This window comes from Penaeus vannamei, chromosome 2 (genome assembly GCF_042767895.1).
Source record: "Penaeus vannamei isolate JL-2024 chromosome 2, ASM4276789v1, whole genome shotgun sequence".
Taxonomy (NCBI): Eukaryota; Metazoa; Arthropoda; class Malacostraca; order Decapoda; family Penaeidae; genus Penaeus; species Penaeus vannamei.
Window position 1 is genome coordinate 50,191,152 of NC_091550.1, and position 17,500 is coordinate 50,208,651.

Here is a 17,500-nt window from a genome sequence, read left to right on the forward strand (position 1 = left end):
TCTCTTTTCCTTTCTCTTGCCGTTGTTATTCGTCGAATTTCTCTTTTCTTTCGACCATAGTTTGTTCAACGTGATCTGACACAGGATAGCTTGGTTGTAGTGGAAGAAGCCGTCGAGAGTGTTCTTTAGTGCTGTTCAGGGACGGAATTGCAAATGTTGATTGCACGGTGTGCTTGGGACTGTCATGTGGGATTTCCCCTGTACTGCTTGCAAGGGAGGTGAATCTGCTGCTGCTGATTCCTGGCTAAGACTCGTTATAATAAGTTTTTTGTGTTCCGCCATACCAAATTCTTAACGCTGCTTGAATAAATCAGGTGAATAAAGATCAATAAACCCTAACAGCATTTTTCGTAATCGGAAGAAAGTACGAATGATTTGTTTGAAATGACCACCGGCACGAGAAGAGACGAAGGAACTCGGAGCTTAATGAGTGTGCCAGAGAGCCAGGTCAGAGGCAAGAGGCAGTCAGTACAAAGGTCAAACCACTCTGCAAGACTTCGAATGATTAATATTTCAGTTGATCTGTAAGCCTTATTGCGATAGCAGTCTACACGGAGGACGTAAGTCAAATAACGAAAATGAAGCAGTATTATATATGTAGGGATATTGATTATGTGTTGATTAAGTTGTAAATGAGTGAGTGTGTGATATGATCGTGTTCACTGACTTAAAGATTAAATAGATTGGTTGCCTATACCATTGTGACTATATCACATTATTATTATTATTGTTATTGTTATTATTATCACCACCATCATCATTATTATTATTATTATTAGTAGTAGTAGTAGTAGTAGTAGTAGTATCATTATCGTTATCGTTATCATCATCATCGTTATTATTATTATTATTATTATCATTATCATTATTATTATTATTATTATTATTATTATTATTATTATTATTATTATTATTATTATTATTATTATTATTATTATTATTATTATTATTATTACCATTAATATTATTATTTCACCCTCAACGTAGGAATCTCGTATCCACCTTGAGCGTGAGAGAGCGCTAGATAGAGCTGTGAGAAAGACGGATGATCTCGGCTTCTCTTCGGGTAGATAAGGAGAATCTACTTCGTCACGGGATATCTCTTCCAGTTTTTCCTCGCTGGAGGGTTGATTTTAGTATCCCTTCCTCTCCTCTCCTCTCTCCTCTCTCTCTCTCTCCTCTCTCTCTCTCTCCTCTCTCTCCTCTCTCTCCTCTCTCTCCTCTCTCTCTCTCTCTCTCCTCTCTCTCTCCTCTCTCTCTCTCTCTCTCTCACTCTCTCTCTCTCTCTCTCTCTCTCTCTCTCTCTCTCTCTCTCTCTCTCTCTCTCTCTCTTTCTCTCTCTCCCTCTCTCTCTTCTCTCTCTCTCTCTCTCTCTCTCTCTCTCTCTCTCTCTCTCTCTCTCTCTCTCTCTCTCTCTCTCTCTCTCTCTCTCTCTCTCTCTCTCTCTCTCTCTCTCTCTCTCTCTCTCTCTCTCTCTCTCTCTCTCTCTCTCTGCACTCTTCTTCCTCTTCCCTAACCCCTACTTGTCTCTTGCTTTCTCTCTCGTCTTTTTTCCCCTCTCTCCCTCTCCTTCACACCTACTCTCCCTAGCTCCATCTCTTTCTCCTGATCGCTTTTCCTCGCCGTCTCCTTCTCCGCCCCGGCCCGCGCGTACACACAGGGCTTTAACCTCCGTTCCAGAACACGTCTTTCCACTACCCGAGATGAAGGCCGGGCAGGGTCGCCGTCTGGAGATCTGAGAGGATTTTGACTAACTAGAGGCTTTATCCCCTGAGGCCACTGTGGCTGAATATAGAACTGAGATGAAAAAAATATATATATATAATAAAGATAGAGAATAAAAGGTAGAGAAACGTGATTCGGTAGAAGGAGCGTTTCTCGTTCGCTGTGGGCGTTGATGGTGTTAGTTATTGTGGAGACTCCTATGAATGTTAATTGTTATTGTCGACTCCTATGAATAAGAGGATAAGCCAAAAGATTAAAAACGATATTCGCTGTTACAAGAAATGGGTTTAGTAACGGATTCCTTCTGTGATGTATGATTTACCTTGTTATGATTGTGTGCGCGCAAAATCCCAAACAAATTTGCCATTCGTAAAGTAAATAAAAAGAAGAGAAAAAATGCCCAAGACGAGGGAGGGAAAAGAGGTGGAAGAGAAAAAGGGGAAGAAGGGAAGGAAATAGGAGGAATCTCGCAGATTGAACCGCATGTCCAGGAAAAGAAGCATAGGCGTGCAGATGACCCGTTGAAATAGCCAGCTGGTCTATCACCGAGCGAAGCCGTTCTTGTAAGGAAGTGGAAAAGAGAGAAGGAAAGGGAAAATGGAAATGTATGAGAAATGAAATAGAAGAGAAGGAATTAGGATATAGCATGGAAAGTAGACATTCTGTGATACAGTAAGACGAGTATAAACCCAGTGGGATTATATAAGATTTAGACAGTTGGTTATGACTTCAAAAAAGAAAGAGAGAAATACAACTTCGGTGGTGAAATTCATAAAATCTATTAAGATAAAGTGAAGGGAGGTAAAAGCAATTTGAATACTGAGAAACCCGGATGAAAAAAGATTCCGCCGGAGTAATGGATTGGAATTTGGGAGGGAGGGGAAAGGACACATTGGATATGGAAATATGTGGGAAATGAAAAAAGAAAAGGAAGACAGGTGAGGCAGGAGGAAGAGGAGGAGATAGATGGAGAAACAGACACGGACAGACATGGTGAGAAGGGCAGTGGCATAGACATAGTGACAGTGAGTCATCTTAAAGTCATGGTTTGCACACAAGGTTATAATGCAGACTGACAAAATCTTTTCCTTTCGTATGTAGAACCCTGGATGGGGAAAATCATGAGCAGAAAGCAACGCTTGTTAGAAAGATTTAATAGATTTTTTTCAGAAAACGAAAAAACATACATACGTGTGTATATATATATATATATATATATATATATATATATATATATATATATATATATATATATATATAATATATGTATGTATGATTGTGTGTGTGTGTGTGTGTGTGTGTGTGTGTGTGTGTGTGTGTGTGTGTGTGTGTGTGTGTGTGTGTGTGTGTGTGTGTGTGTGTGTGTGTGTGTGCGTGTGTGTGTGTGTGCGTGTGTGTGTGTGTGTGTGTGTGCGTGCGTGTGTGTGTGTGTGTGTGTGTGTGTGTGTGTGTGTGTGTGTGTGTGTGTGTGTGTGTGTGTGTGTGTGTGTGTGTGTGTGTGTGTGTGTGTGTGTGTGCACGTGTGTGCGTGTGTGTGTGTGTGTGTGTGTGTGTGTGTGTGTGTGTGTGTGTGTGTGTGTGTGTGTGTGTGTGTGTGTGAAAATTGGTAACCACTCCCTGACACATACACACATATATATATCATACCGTGCAGCGTTCATCGGATATGAGAGAAAAAGATAGGGGAAAGCGCACGGAAATGAAACTGTTATAACTGCATATAAAATCTGAATATTAAAAGGTAATTAAAGTGGGATAAGAGATAGAATGAGACGAGTCGGCGGCAGTTGTTTGTCCGGAGTAAAGCTGAAGGTGCCGGGATACAGGGACAGGGTGTGAAAAGAAGGCTTCTTATCTTCTTTCTCAAATTTTCTTAAAATTCTTTTCCGTTTCTGTCTGCTCTCACTTATTTTTAATTATATAGTTTTTTTTCTTTCTGTTTTCTCCTTCCGTGTTTTAAGTGATTTTCCTTGTCTATTTTTATTTTTCCCGTTTTTCCCAGGTTTTCCTTGTCTTTCTATTCTCTCTTCTTGTTCGCCAGCTCTTTAATTCATGTTCTTTCCTGTTTTATGATTATATCTTTTCTTTCCTCTTTTGCATCTTTTTATTCATAAACTTTTCATTAGATATGCGAAATAATGAAGATTAGGGTGATTATAGTGACGGTAATGGTGATAGGAACAGAGCAGAACTGGCTAGAGATGTAAAAGAATGGAAGAGTGAGTGTGTGTGTGTGTGTGTGTGTGTGTGTGTGTGTGTGTGTGTGTGTGTGTGTGTGTGTGTGTGTGTGTGTGTGTGTGTGTGTGTGTGTGAGAGAGAGAGAGAGAGAGAGAGAGAGAGAGAGAGAGAGAGAGAGAGAGAGAGAGAGAGAGAGAGAGAGAGAGAGAGAGAGAGAGAGAGAGAGACAGAGAGAGAGAGAGGTGTAAGTAAAAGTTAAATATGAGTGTGTTTATGTTCGCGTGTGAGTGTGAGTGAGTAGATAAAAAGGAAAAAAGAGACTCAAATAGATGCCGAGAGAAGGAGGAAGGATGAAAGAAAACTGGAGATTAGCGCTGACTTTCCTCTCAGTGGCTATTACGCCCACAATGATATTTTCCCTTCGAAAACGAATCCCCGGCAACGTTATTGGGCAGTCTAAATGTCTGTTCCATAGTTTGTAATCCTCAAATCTCATACCCAAATGTTTTCAATATGTGCCGTCTGTTAAAGTTAGGGGACATTATATGTAGCACTCAGGCTGGCGCGTAACCGTTAAAAAGGGCCTTATTCGGAGTTTCTGGAATTTGAACTGGAAAGTTGAACGGTGAGTAGGAAAGGTTAAAGGTCACGTGGCAGCCATTACGAGATGAGGAAAAGGCTTTCTTATCCTGTTTGTAATAGATCAGTTACATCTGAATATAGGAGGAAATATCTTTTTATGAAATGTTTTGATTTTGTGATTTTTATAATGCTGGTGGACGTGCGTAAAAATTGGCTGTATATACATTTTGTTGGACCTTTTGAAAGAAAGATGGTTGCATTCCTTTAAATGAATTATTGTGTTAATTTGATTGTCAAAAGTTTGCTAGAGTAGAGGTTGCATTGCGTAGTATTTTTTAAAATTTGAATTACTTTGTTAGCTTCTTTTCCTCGTCTCTGCCTTTATCATCTCCCTCTTCCTCTTCCCCTTCTGTGTATCTTGCAATAAGTGTTGCAATAATTGGGTACATGTTAGCGGTATGACCTCCTCCCTCTCCCCCCCCCCCTCCGTTTCATAACTCCGCTACAACCCCTCCCCCCCTCCCCAAGTAGTTCAAGTAGTTCTCCCGTTATTTTTTTCGGGAGAAATGTTTGAAAGTCTCTCTTGGCCCGATGGAAAAAAAATGCCTCGGATTAAGATAGTCTCCCCCAGAAAATTAAAGATTTCCGTGGGATGGCTCGTAATTGGTGTAAAAAAAAAGGATAGAGGCGCGTGTTAAGAGTAGAGTTGAGAGTGGAATCCCCGATGGAAAACACATTCCCGGGAAGATGTTGAAGGAATTTGATTTTGGGTTGATGTTCGCCTTTTTTTTAATTCGGGTCTTGATTGGATTTCTTTTCTTAAGACAGAGGAATCAAATTTCGAGAGATATTCAATTTGATTCTCATTACTGGAGTAAGATTGCGTCTGTTGAAATATATCGTTTAGATAGCATTAGGTGCCATTTTTTAATCTAATTTATGAGTTCATTCGCAACGGAGAAAATGGCCTCATGGCTCTCATACATTGCGCATCTGGCAAGAGAGTTATGATTTCCGTTTTCTTTAAAGTGGAACCAATCTGACGAGTTCCAAAAGAAAATGGGATTCCTCATATTTTTGGGAGAGAATTGACAATAATCAAAGGTCCGGCATTTTTTATACCTTGCAGCAGTTTCTTTTTTCCTTTTCTTTTTTTTCCCCACGGATTGCAATTTCCAGTTAGTTGTCGTCACTTTGCCGGACGCCGGATTTTAATAATTGCATTTTTGATTATACTTTTTATACCTTCTATTAGGAAGGGACGGAGGAAGGGAGGGGAGGGAGGGAGGGAGGGAGGGAGGGACGAGTTGAGTGGAATTTGAAATGTTGCTTGTTACATCACGTTTCATAGTCTGTTCGCGAGCTCATTTTCATTTGAAAGTTGTTTTATTTATTGGCATATATCAAAAAGATGGAGCGGACTGAGTTAACCGAAGCTTTTTTCCTCTGTTTTATTGCAGGTTGTATCATAATTATCTTTTAGTTCGTTATTTTTTCTCTTTTGTCCAAAGTTATATCATACATAATTGTACATTAAATCGCTTGCGTATCTCAAATGTTGCGTTTATGTTGTTTATTTATTCAAAGGTTCTCATTTGGGTGTCTACAAACGCGCATCGCTCTTGCATACTGCGTTGTTGCGTAATGCTCTTATGTTCCTTTCGTTTTTTCCAAACAGCCCATTATACAAATTTGTGCTCAAAGGACTTTTTAAAAATGTTCCTTGGGCTCTGAAACTAGGTTAGAAGTACTTCGTGATGGTCCAGAAGGGTTTTGTTTTCCATGTCGAATATTCTTTCCTGTCCACGATCATTGTTCTATTTTAGTCTTCTCCTCGTCCTGCTCTACCTCCACCACCATCGCCTCCACTTGTTCCTCCTCCTCCCCCTTGTCATACCTCTTCTCTTCTTCCTCCTATTCCTTCTTCTCCTCTTCCTCTTCCACTACTACCACCTCCTCTTCTCCGTCTCCTCATTTTCCTTCCTCTTCTTCATCTTTTTGTTCTTGTTCTTCTTTTTCTTCTTTTGTTCACCTTCTTCTCCTCCTTCTCCTCCTCCTCCCTCTCCTCCTTTTTGTCTTCTTCATTAATTCTTCCTCTTCCACCACTACCCCTTCTTCTTCTTATCTTCCCTTTCTCCTCTTCTTCCTTTTCCTCCTTGAGTGTCTCCCCTATTCCCTCCCCTTCCCCCTCTTCCCCCTTTCCGTCCCGCGGGAGATGGATGGCGGGGACGGCCGCAAGGGCCTCGCCTCACGGAAGACGGATCGCTCTCGCTCAAAGGAGAAACTTGAGTAAACACGAACAGCCCGAAAAACTGGCCGATTGTAGGGCTAACGTCGTTGGGCGGACGCTATGCCAGGCGTAGTATGGCGGCCTGTGGGTGGTGGTGTTTTTGTTCATAGGTTTTATTGTTGTTATTATTTTATATTGGTTTGGGACGTGTGAGGTGAAATAGCGGCGGTTATGCTAAGCGTGTTTTAGCGGGGCGTCGTTTTTTATGTTTTTTTCTATTAGTGTGGATTGTATATGAGAAAATAGCGATCGCTTTGCCAGGCATTTAGTATTTGTGTTTTTCGTTCTTGTATAAGTAGAGGGCAATTGACAGTAATTTGAGGAAAATTGTTTAAATTTTTGTTTATATATTTGTTATGTCGTGTTGCCGATTTGAAGTGCGACTATTCCGAAATTCGTAATTGGCGAGATCTCTGCCGGAAAATCAAGAGTAATTTTGATATTGTTCCCGAATGTGACCGTTCTTCGCCGAGCCGTCCGTTGCGCTCCGAACGGCCGTGTACTCCACCTGTTCATAGGACGCCACTTGGCTGTCGTTGTTGTAAACGGTCCCATTATGTATCTGTATATGGCGCGGACTCGAACGATAAAGCCGGCGACTAAGGTCCTATTTGGCTCCTACTGATCCTGCGTTATGGGCCAGGGTTCGCGGGGGATGCGCGGCCTCCTCGGTGGCCCCGATCTTTGCTGCCGCGACGTGGGTCCGCGGCGAACGACGGTCGTTTCGTTGGTGTTTTGTTGCGGTCGTTTGTGTGTGAATGTGTGCGTTTGTGTGTATGTGGGTGTGTGTGTTTGTTTGTGTGAGTGTTTGTGTGTTTGGGGGGTTGGAGGAGTGTGGATGAGCGTGGTGTGTATGTATGTATGTCTGTGAGGATTTGTAGGGGTGGTATTGTGTGTGTGGTTATAACGGTAGCTGTCCGTACCAGGGAACCCAGTCTGTCCTGATATTTAAGGTCAAACGTTTCTGAATTTATCGTATCTGTGGCGCAGTTAATCGATTTTATACTCTTGGTTGTCCCGCTTGTACACTTAGGGACGGTTGGCGGTTGATTTACAAGAGGCTAGGTAAATTGTTTTATGTATTATTATTTATAAACTGTCTTTTCCTCGAGGGAATGATGTACAAATAAATGTTAAAAATCAGAGTCTGGAAACTTTGCAGATGAAGTAATTTTTTCTCTAGAAAGTTTAGAAAAGAACGGAGAGAAGTGAAGCAGCGATTGGGGGATTGAGAGGAAGGGGGTTCTATATAAATTTTCTTTCTTTCTCTCTTCTCTTTTTTCCTCAAGGAATAGATCTCGAGACAGACTGCCGTCGTAAACAAGCCCACCCGCCGCCTTCGCCTTCTCCTTTGGCAGACTTTCTCATTACTTTCTTGTGCGGCGACAAACTTTGGAGGACTCGCTGTTGTTTGAGAGAGAGAGAGAGAGAGAGAGAGAGAGAGAGAGAGAGAGAGAGAGAGAGAGAGAGAGAGAGAGAGAGAGAGAGAGAGAGACCCGTGATATCTATCCAAATATTCAAGGCTCGAGAGCCAACTATCCATTTAAGGAAGATTTACCTTTGCGAGGAGAACCATCCCACCAAAAAAAAGACTTGATAGAATAATACCCTTGTTCTGTTAGGCATTAACTCTTCCCTTCCCCCTCTCCTCTATCCATAACCCACCCCGCACACACGCTCACGCACAACCGTACCTTAGTTTCCCCTTCTTTGACCCTCCTGTTTCTCCAGCTCTCTCGTCCCTAGAGCTCCTGTTAGCTAGAGCTTCCGCCACCTTGATCCTCTTCTTTTGACGGTCTTCCGCTTTTCCCTCACGTTGAAGCCGCAAGAAGGCAGATCCAGTGTTTTCTTTCGCTGCCCTCCCCCCCCCTCCTCATCCTCTTTCTCCCTTCTTACCTAAAAAAAAAGAAAAATAATGGTCTCCCTTTTGTTGTTCTTATTTCGAATTTCGCACAGGCGTGAGAGGAAATAAAACACACTTCATCTCGTCAGTGTGTTGAGAGGTTCTGGTTGCAGCAATCTCTCTAATGTGTCTGGAGTGACCGCGAAAAGAAATTTGCGCTTCTCCCATTCTCTCGCCGCGTATTCTGCAAGAGTGCAAGTTGCAGGAGGTTGCAGAAGCGAGGTCCCGCGGCCATATGCCCTTGGGCTTAAGGGCGCACGCAGCTGGGGAAGAGGAAATGCACCTTAAAAAGGAATTCGTCTTGAAAAGCGACAAAAGTAATGTACGTTACGGTGTGGCTGGTTTATGGGCACTTTACTTAAGAATGTGTGAATAAAATGGCATAAATATGTCGCAGGTGGCCGTTACGTCCTCTTGGTACGGTGCGGGAAGGTAAATATTTTTGGGGCGAGTTATATATTTTGGTGTCAAAATAAGTGCCAGCTATAAGGTCTATTGAAAAGAAGGGAGATTAATTGTAATTTTATTACTTGTAGTGAAAAGAATGGCGTAAATAAGACGTCTGGAGGGTGTATGCCTTCAATAAATGTTTTTGATTTGAAAAAGAAGATTCATGCAAAGAAATTGTAAATGTTCTCGTCTCGTCACCATCTTGACCACCAAGCCTCCTGTCCACATTTACATTTATCTACCGCCATGACTATGCACTCCTCTTGTCCTGGCTCTCTCCTCTTGAAACTTAGCGGGCGACGGACTCAACTCACTCTCACCCTCCCTTCCCCCTCTTCTCTCTTCCCGCTTCTTACTCACCTCACCTCTCCTTCCTTTCTCCTACCATCTTTTCCCCTCGTCTCCTTTCTCCCTCGTCACGTCTAATTCTTACCATTCTCTCTTCAGCCTTAATTCCCATCCCATCCTTCCGTTCCTCTTTCCTCCCTTTTGCTTCTCTTCCCTCCCTCTCTCTCCCTCTTTCCCCCTACCCCAATTCTTTCTCGCCTCTCCCTTCTCCCCCATTTCTCCTCCCTTATCGCCTTCTCTCCTTTACCCCCATTTCTCCCTCACTCCTCCCTCCTCCCCCATTTCTCCTCCCTTATCGCCTTGTCTCCTTTACCCCCCATTTTTCCTCCCTCCCCCTTCTCCCCCATTTCTCCTCCCTTATCGCCTTCTCTCCTTTACCCCCCATTTCTCCTCCCTCCTCCCTCCTCACCCCTTCCCTCCCTTCCCTCCCTTCCCTCCCTACCTCCTCCCCGATGCCTGATAACTCCTCCCAACTCCTCCAAAGGACCAAGTTTCCCTCAGTTAGGTTCCTTTATAGTAACTTTTTTTTTCTTTTGTGATCCTCCAACTGTCTTGTAAAGTCATCCTCTACCGTTCGGCTGCCTGTTGTGCAAGTTTAAGCCAACTTGATATTAAACTTCTGCCTTGGGATTTTTTTTCCTCTTTCTCCCTCTCACTCTCTCTCTCCCTCCTGATAAAGACACAAGTTAGGAATACCATTGATAGTGAGTCTTCGTTTCAAGGGAAAAAAGGAGGGGAAGGAGGGGAGGAGAGGAGAGGAGAGGAGAGGGAAAGGGAGAGGAAGGGGAGGAGAGGAGAGGGAAAGGGAGAGGAGAGGGAGGGGAGGAGAGAGGGGAGGTGAGGGGAGGGGAGGGGAGGAGAGGGAAGGGGATGGGGTCGATGATAGACAATGAAAGCGAATATGAATTTTGAATGATTATGGCGATTTCCCGTTCGTGATTATTCATATCCGATAATGGTTGTGTGTTGAATTTGGAATCCGGTTTCAATTTCTCTCTCTTTTTTCTTTTTCTTTTTTTTTTGCTTTATTTCCATTTAGTTTCATTTCCCCTTTTCGTTTCTTTTCATTTCTGCAAATGAATACAGTAGTGATTCTGTAAATTATGCAACAAATTAGAAAATAGTGCTTGCAGGGGAATCTATTAATGTAAAAATAGTATGAATTAAAACGTGTTTGATTATGGTAGAAAACCCTACAATGCACAAACTGGACTTAATGAAATTGGGACAGCAGTTTCGTAATCCTTCAGGATTTTGTTTTCTGGGAGAATGCAGGACATATGTTTCCCTCGTTAATATTCTCGTCTTCCTTCTTTCCTCCTCTCTCTCCTCCTTTTTTTTCCTTTTTTTCTTTTTTTCTTCGTCATCATCGTCGTCTACGTCGTCGTCATCGTCTTCATCGTCTGAATTTTCTTTCCAGATTTATATATTTACGCCCCCGGAGCCCACTCACTCTTGCCCCACGTCACTCAGGCCATGTCGGGAGGCCACTTCACCGCTCTTCCCTCTCTCCCATACTAATTATTTTGCCATTATTCCTTTCCTCATTATCCTTCGTCTTATTGTCGCTCATTAACTCCCCGATGACGTGATTATCGACCTGGCATTAGGATTGAGTTTTTTTTATGCCTTGTTTCTCTCACTCTTTCTTTTTCTCTTTCTCTTTCTTTCTTTCTTTCTTTCTTTCTTCATTTCTTTCTTTCTTTCTTTCTTTCTTTCTCTCTCTCTCTCTCTCTCTCTCTCTCTCTCTCTCTCTCTCTCTCTCTCTCTCTCTCTCTCTCTCTCTCTCTCTCTCTCTCTCTCTCTCTATCTATCTATCTATCTATCTATCTATCTCTTACCCTCTTTATTTCTTTCTTCCCTTCTTCTTTCCTTCCTATCCATCCGTCCCTAATTCCCAAGCTCCTCCTTCCCTCTCTCTTCTTTCGTTTAACCGTCCCTTCCCCCATCCTCGTCCCCTACCCCTTTCCCTTTTTATTTCTTCCTCTCCTTTTTTCTTTCCCTTCCTCTCTCGAAAATGTTTATTTGTTTATTTTCGCGTGAGAAATGTCCTTCCCCCGTCGCTCTCATTTCTCATGCTCGTAGTGGGATGAATTTCTCTTCCCTTCTCACTCCTTTTCCCACTTCATAATGCTACTTACGTCTTTCTCCTTTTGAGTGCCACATCATTAGTATTATTCTCTCTCACACGCCTCCTGCTCTGGGTCTTATGCTCGTCACTCTTTCTCATCCTCCTTATCCTCTTCTTTTTACTGCATTCCCGTGTTCTCATTTTTTTTTCTTTTCGTTTTTATTCCTTTTTTGGCCGTTCCCTGTCTTTGCTTTGTTTCTCTCTCTCTCTCTCTCTCTCTCTCTCTCTCTCTCTCTCTCTCTCTCTCTCTCTCTCTCTCTCTCTCTCTCTCTCTCTCTCTCTCTCTCTCTCTCTCTCTCTCTCTCTCTCTCGCTCTCGCTCTCGCTCTCTCTCGCTCTCTCTTCTTCTTCTTCTTCTTTTTCCTCCTCGTCCTCCTCCTCCTCCTCCCCCCCCCCTCTTCTCCCTCGGTACAAGATCAGCAGCTGCCTTATGGATAATAATGTCTCATAAGTCATTTATGCCTTTTTTCCAACTTCTTCCCGGCAGTGTAATCCTTCTTTTGTTCTCGCCATTTGATATGCAGATCAGGTGGTGGTCTCAGAAGATTAAAGTCAGCGCCGACCCCCGGAGCTTATCGATCGCGGGAATGATTTGAATCCCGCCTGCGTCTTTGTTGAAAACTGGATCCCGGGATTGCGACTCCGGGAATTGGGGAGGAGGGCGGGTGGGGGGTGTGGGGTGGGGTGGGAGGGGAAATTGGCGACGATTCCCGTGTGTATTTTCTTTTTTTTTCTGGTTGGGTGTCGGGTAGGGGTTGAGGGTTGGGATTTTTCTCTCTTTCTTTGTCTGTCTCTCTCTCTGTCTTTGTCTGTCTGTCTGTCTCTCTCTCTCTCTCTCTCTCTCTCTCTCTCTCTCTCTCTCTCTCTCTCTCTCTCTCTCTCTCTCTCTCTCTCTCTCTCTCTCTCTCTCTCTCTCTCAATCTATCTATCTATCTACCTATTTGTCTATGATCATGGACTTCGCTCTTGTTGGAATTTTCATATTTTCTCCAGCGGGAAAGTTAATTCGTCTCCTTATTTGCGAAAGGGTGGGTGGGAAGGGAGTAGGGGGTGGGGGGACGCAAGTGTATCATCCATAGGGCTCAATATGGCACGTTCCTTCATAGAGCTAATCCCGGGATCCATTGTTTCCCACCGGGGTAATGGCAAGGGAGAGAAGAGATAAGTGGACTTGTTTGTATTAGCCCCCGCTGGCTGAGACGAGGGAGAGGGAGAGGGAGAGGGAGAGGGAGAGTGAGAGTGAGAGTGAGAGTGAGAGTGAGAGTGAGAGTGAGAGTGAGAGTGAGAGTGAGTGAGAGTGAGAGAGAGAGAGAGATGGAGAGAGAGAGAGAGAGAGAGAGAGAGAGAGAGAGGAGTGAGTGAGAGTGAGTGAGTGAGGAGTGAGAGTGAGAGAGAGAGTGAGAGAGAGAGAGAGAGAGAGAGAGAGAGAGAGAGAGAGAGAGAGAGAGAGAGAGAGAGAGAGAGAGTGAGAGAGAGAGAGAGAGAGAGAGAGAGAGAGAGAGAGATGCGACGGCATCGCTCTTTGTCTTCATTCCGATAATGAACTTGTGGCCATCGTCGGGGACTTTGTCATAGTGTTATTTTTAGCTTTTTATTGGTTTGTTTGCTTATCCGTTTATGAGTTTGTTTGCTTTTTATTTTTTGTTTGTGTTCAGGACTGGAAAGATGGCTTTGGGTTTCCTCTTGTTCTATTGGGTCGAGTCTATTTTTCGCTTTGGTTAACATTTTGCAGTTTACAGCTCTCATTTTGTCTTTTTCTAATCTTCACTATGTTTTTTTTCCTTCTTCTCGCTCTGTGATTTCTCCTTCACTCTCCATCTTCAGTTCCATCTTGCTCCCAACCTTCTCGTCTGCATTCAACTCATGTTAACTCTTATCTCATACTATTTATCAGAACGCTTTCTCCGCTCCCCTCTCCTCCCCTCCTCTCCCCTCTCCTCTCCTTTTCTCTCTTTCCTCCTCTCCTCCCCCTCCCCTCTCGTGTCCTCTCCCCTACCTTTGCCCATTTCATCACCTTTTTTTTTCCTTTTTCACCTCTCCCTCTTTTGTTCCCACTCGTTATCAGACCCCCCCCTCCCCCAAACCCTCAATTCCTTTTTAATAATGCTGCAGTTAGACCATGTTTGATCTTCCAAGTCGGTATGATATGTTTCCGAGCAATTAAGTGTCCGATAATATAGCTATAAGTGGAATACATTGGCAAAGCTTATTTTTTCCCACCATGCAGAATCCGTGCCATTACTGGGGCGCCGACTTTTCAAAGCGATGTTTGCCGATGGAAATAGGCTACTCTTTGGGCGCTGTGCGAGGCTCTCCTTTTTTTCCTTTTTTTCTTTATTTTTGTGTGTTTGCATGTGTGTGTGTGTGTGTGTGTGTGTGTGTGTGTGTGTGTGTGTGTGTGTGTGAATGTGAGAGACAGACAGACAGACAGACAGAAACAGAGAGAGGAAGAGAGCCAGAGAGGAAAAGGGAGGTAGAGAGAGACAGAGAGAGACAGAGAGAGGAAGAGAGAGAGAGGGGGGAAGGGAGGGAGGGAGCATTCACATACATATATTCATACTCATTGAACGCATATGCAAGCATACATGTCAACATATAGACACAGATATAAACATAAAAAAATCACACAAAAATACATGTACGTGTACATTTACATTTACATATACACTGAACACACACTCAGACATATACATAGAGACATACTATTTTCCATCGAAAAACGCAAATAAACACAAATTTTGTATTCGCTTCTTCGGCCTGCAAGAGGATAAAGCTTAACCTTTTCCTTGCAGGCAACTTACCTCTTACCGGAAATATTGACAGGTCTTTCGGAAATGGAAAACGAATTAAAACGAACGTTGAAAGGTCCTCGACATGTTCTACCTAAAAGAAAAAGAGAAAGAAAGGATTTTTTTCTTGCTGGATGTGTGACCGACTATGACCGTTGAATGGGATCAAGACTGCTTTACCTTATATGGTTTTCGTTGTAGGCCTACGTTAGGGCTGGGTTTAAATCCTGCTTCAGAGTTGCCAATGTTGTTGTTGGTATTTTCTTTTATTGTTTTGATGCGGGCTATTTTATATATTTTCGTTAATACTATTGTTATTGTTATTGTCATTATAATGGTAATAACAGCAACAATAATGACGATAGGTATTATCATCTACGTTATTATTATTACCACTGTTATTCTTTTATAATTATCATTATTTTTATTGTTGTTATTATTGCTGTTGTTGTTATTACTGCTATTGTTCATCTAATATTACAAGTCCTGCTTATATCACAAATCTCCTGAAATATTTTATATATATTCTTTTCTGATGTCGACTATTCATTCGACATTTCTGAAAAGATTTCATGTGTGAGCTCATGCACCTACTCTGAACCTTGCATAATTAGGTTGAACGTCGAAATTTTCTTTTCTTTTTTCAACATTCTGCTTTGGTTTTTAAAGCGAAACCTCAACCTCACTTCTCAACTTCAGCTGTTGTACATACACCTCGAAGTCATGTGACCAGTCTCTCTTCCCCTCCATACCCTTCCTTCTTCTTCCCCCGTCTTTTTTGCCCTTGCCCTTGCTCTTCTCTCTCTCTCTCTCTCTCTCTCTCTCTCTCTCTCCATTCTCTCTCTCTCTCTCTCTCTCTCTCTCTCTCTCTCTCTCTCTCTCTCTCTCTCTCATTCTCTCTCTCTCTCTCATTCTCTCTCTCTCCATCTCTCCCTCCACCTCTCTCTCTCCCTCTCCCTCCCTCCAATTTCTCTCTCTCTCTCTCTCTCTCTCTCTCTCTCTCTCTCTCTCTCTCTCTCTCTCTCTCTCTCTCTCTCTCTCTCTCTCTCTCTCTCTCTCTCTCTCTCTGTCTCTCTCCCTCTCCTTCCATCTCTCTCTCTCTCTCTCCCTCCATCTCTCTCTCTCTCTCTCCCTCCACCTCTCTCTCTCTCCCTCTCTCCCTCCCACCTCTCTCTCTCTCCCTCTCTCCCTCCCACCTCTCTCTCTCCCTCTCCCTCCCTCCACCTCTCTCTCTCTTTCTCCATCCACCTCTCTCTGTCTCTCTTTCTCCATCCACCTCTCTCTGTCTCTCTTTCTCCATCCACCTCTCTCTCTCTCTCTCTCCCTCACACCTCTCTCTCTCTCCCTCTCTCCCTCACCTCTCTCTCTCTCTCCCTCTCTCCCTCCACCTCTCTCTCTCCCTTTCCCTCCTCCACTGCCTCTCTCTCTCTTTCTCCATCTACCTCTCTCTGTCTCTCTTTCTCCATCACCTCTCTCTGTCTCTCTTTCTCCATCCACCCTCTCTCTGTCTCTCTTCTCTCCATCCACCTCTCTCTCTCTCTCTCTCTCTCTCTCTCTCTCTCTCTCTCTCTCTCTCTCTCTCTCTCTCTCTCTCTCTCTCTCTCTCTCTCTCTCTCTCTCCCTCTCTCCCTCTGAAAACCGTCCTTATTTGCATGGCGCCTGTCCTCGGTTTTAGGGCCATGAAATCGTCGTCATCCTTCTTGCAGCTCCAGCCCGCCCTTCCCGCTTCCCTCCTGAGTCATGGCGGGCCCCGTCTCGCTCGCCAAAGCCTTAATAACTCAACATTCACGCCAACCCTGCTGGCAATCCTGCTGTTACATATCCTTGCCTCCTTTTCCTTCCCTCGCCACTATTTTTTTCTTGTTCTTATTTACTTTTTTTGCGTGAAAGGTTTTGAGTATTGAAGTTAATGGGTTTTTTTTCTCTTCTCTCCCTCCAGGCTGAAATCTGGTCCGTGTTCATCGCCATCTTAAGGAAGAGCGTGCGAAACCTCCAGGCGTGCACAGACGTGGGCCTCATAACTCACGTACTCCAGCGACTCCCACAAGCTGACAATGTTGTAGCAGGTAAGTCCGTTGTGCGTGATATCATCTCCCTTGCGGCCAACCTGTCATCGTCACAGTCATCGTCTTAGCGTCGACGTCATCCTCATCTTGTAGGGCTGAATCACCGGCTTCGTGGGTTTTAGTTTTAGTTTCCGAGGCTATAGGAGCGAATGTGGGACCGGAGGGAAGGGTAGCCTGTGTAATCTAGTAATGTTGTGTAACCGAATTACCTTGTTAAGTCAGTGGTTGCCTTGCTGTATCACAGAGGGTGTTCACTGATGTACGGGGTGCAGTTGTATTTCCACGTTCAACACTCCAGGATGGTTTATATGAAGGTATGCGCTTAAAAAAACGATCACAAGAATTTCCCCAAGATCAGATATTTGTGCCGGTGTATGCAGGGCAATGCTAATCGCTGCAGTGGAATTTCTGACGGGGCTCTACTGCTTCTCGCCTCCGGTCGTCGTAGTGTTTGCTGTACTCGTTAGGTCCCCCCTTGTTATTGTTCCTCCCCCCCCTTGTTATTGTTCCTCGCTAACGTCTCTTCTCCATTCTTACTGTCTCATTCCATGGTATTGTTTGCGTTGATTGTCCCGGTTACAGTTCAGGAATATTGTTTCGTGGTATTTCTATTTCTCTCTTTGCTGTGTCATTCTTTCAGTCATGCTGCTTCCCCTTCTCTCAGAAATACGAATACTTGCTTTGTTTCCCTTGTGCTTCTTCAGCTTCCCCTTCTATTATATGTTATTTTGTCCCTTCCCACTTTTAATCCCCTCCTTCCCCTCTACCTTTCAATCACTTTTCATTTCCTACTTGCTGTCTACTCTTCCAACTGCCTCCCCCCTTCTCGTCCTCCAATTTTCCTCCATTTTCCTTCCTTGTCTTGCACCTTTTGCTTCCCTTTGACCTCTCTCGCCCTCCCCCTGCACTTTGGACTTTCCTCATGATTTCCGTTTCCCCTCTCTCGCCTCCCCAGTAAGTGCATTCTCCTAGTGTACTCGAGGTTGATATATTCCTCGAGGGCGCCGGCGGAGGGACAAGGGAACAGGGAGAGGACATG

General features: G+C 43.8%; 1 protein-coding gene across 1 annotated transcript in view; it reads left to right on the forward strand.

The window, feature by feature from the left end:
* LOC113803942 (neurobeachin) overlaps window positions 1-17,500 on the forward strand; it is a 562,772-nt gene that overhangs the window by 500,065 nt on the left and 45,207 nt on the right. Inside the window, exon 4 of the mRNA XM_070137169.1 lies at window positions 16,335-16,461. Coding sequence (XP_069993270.1) covers window positions 16,335-16,461 — 127 coding nt within the window. The remainder of the gene's footprint in view (window positions 1-16,334; window positions 16,462-17,500) is intronic.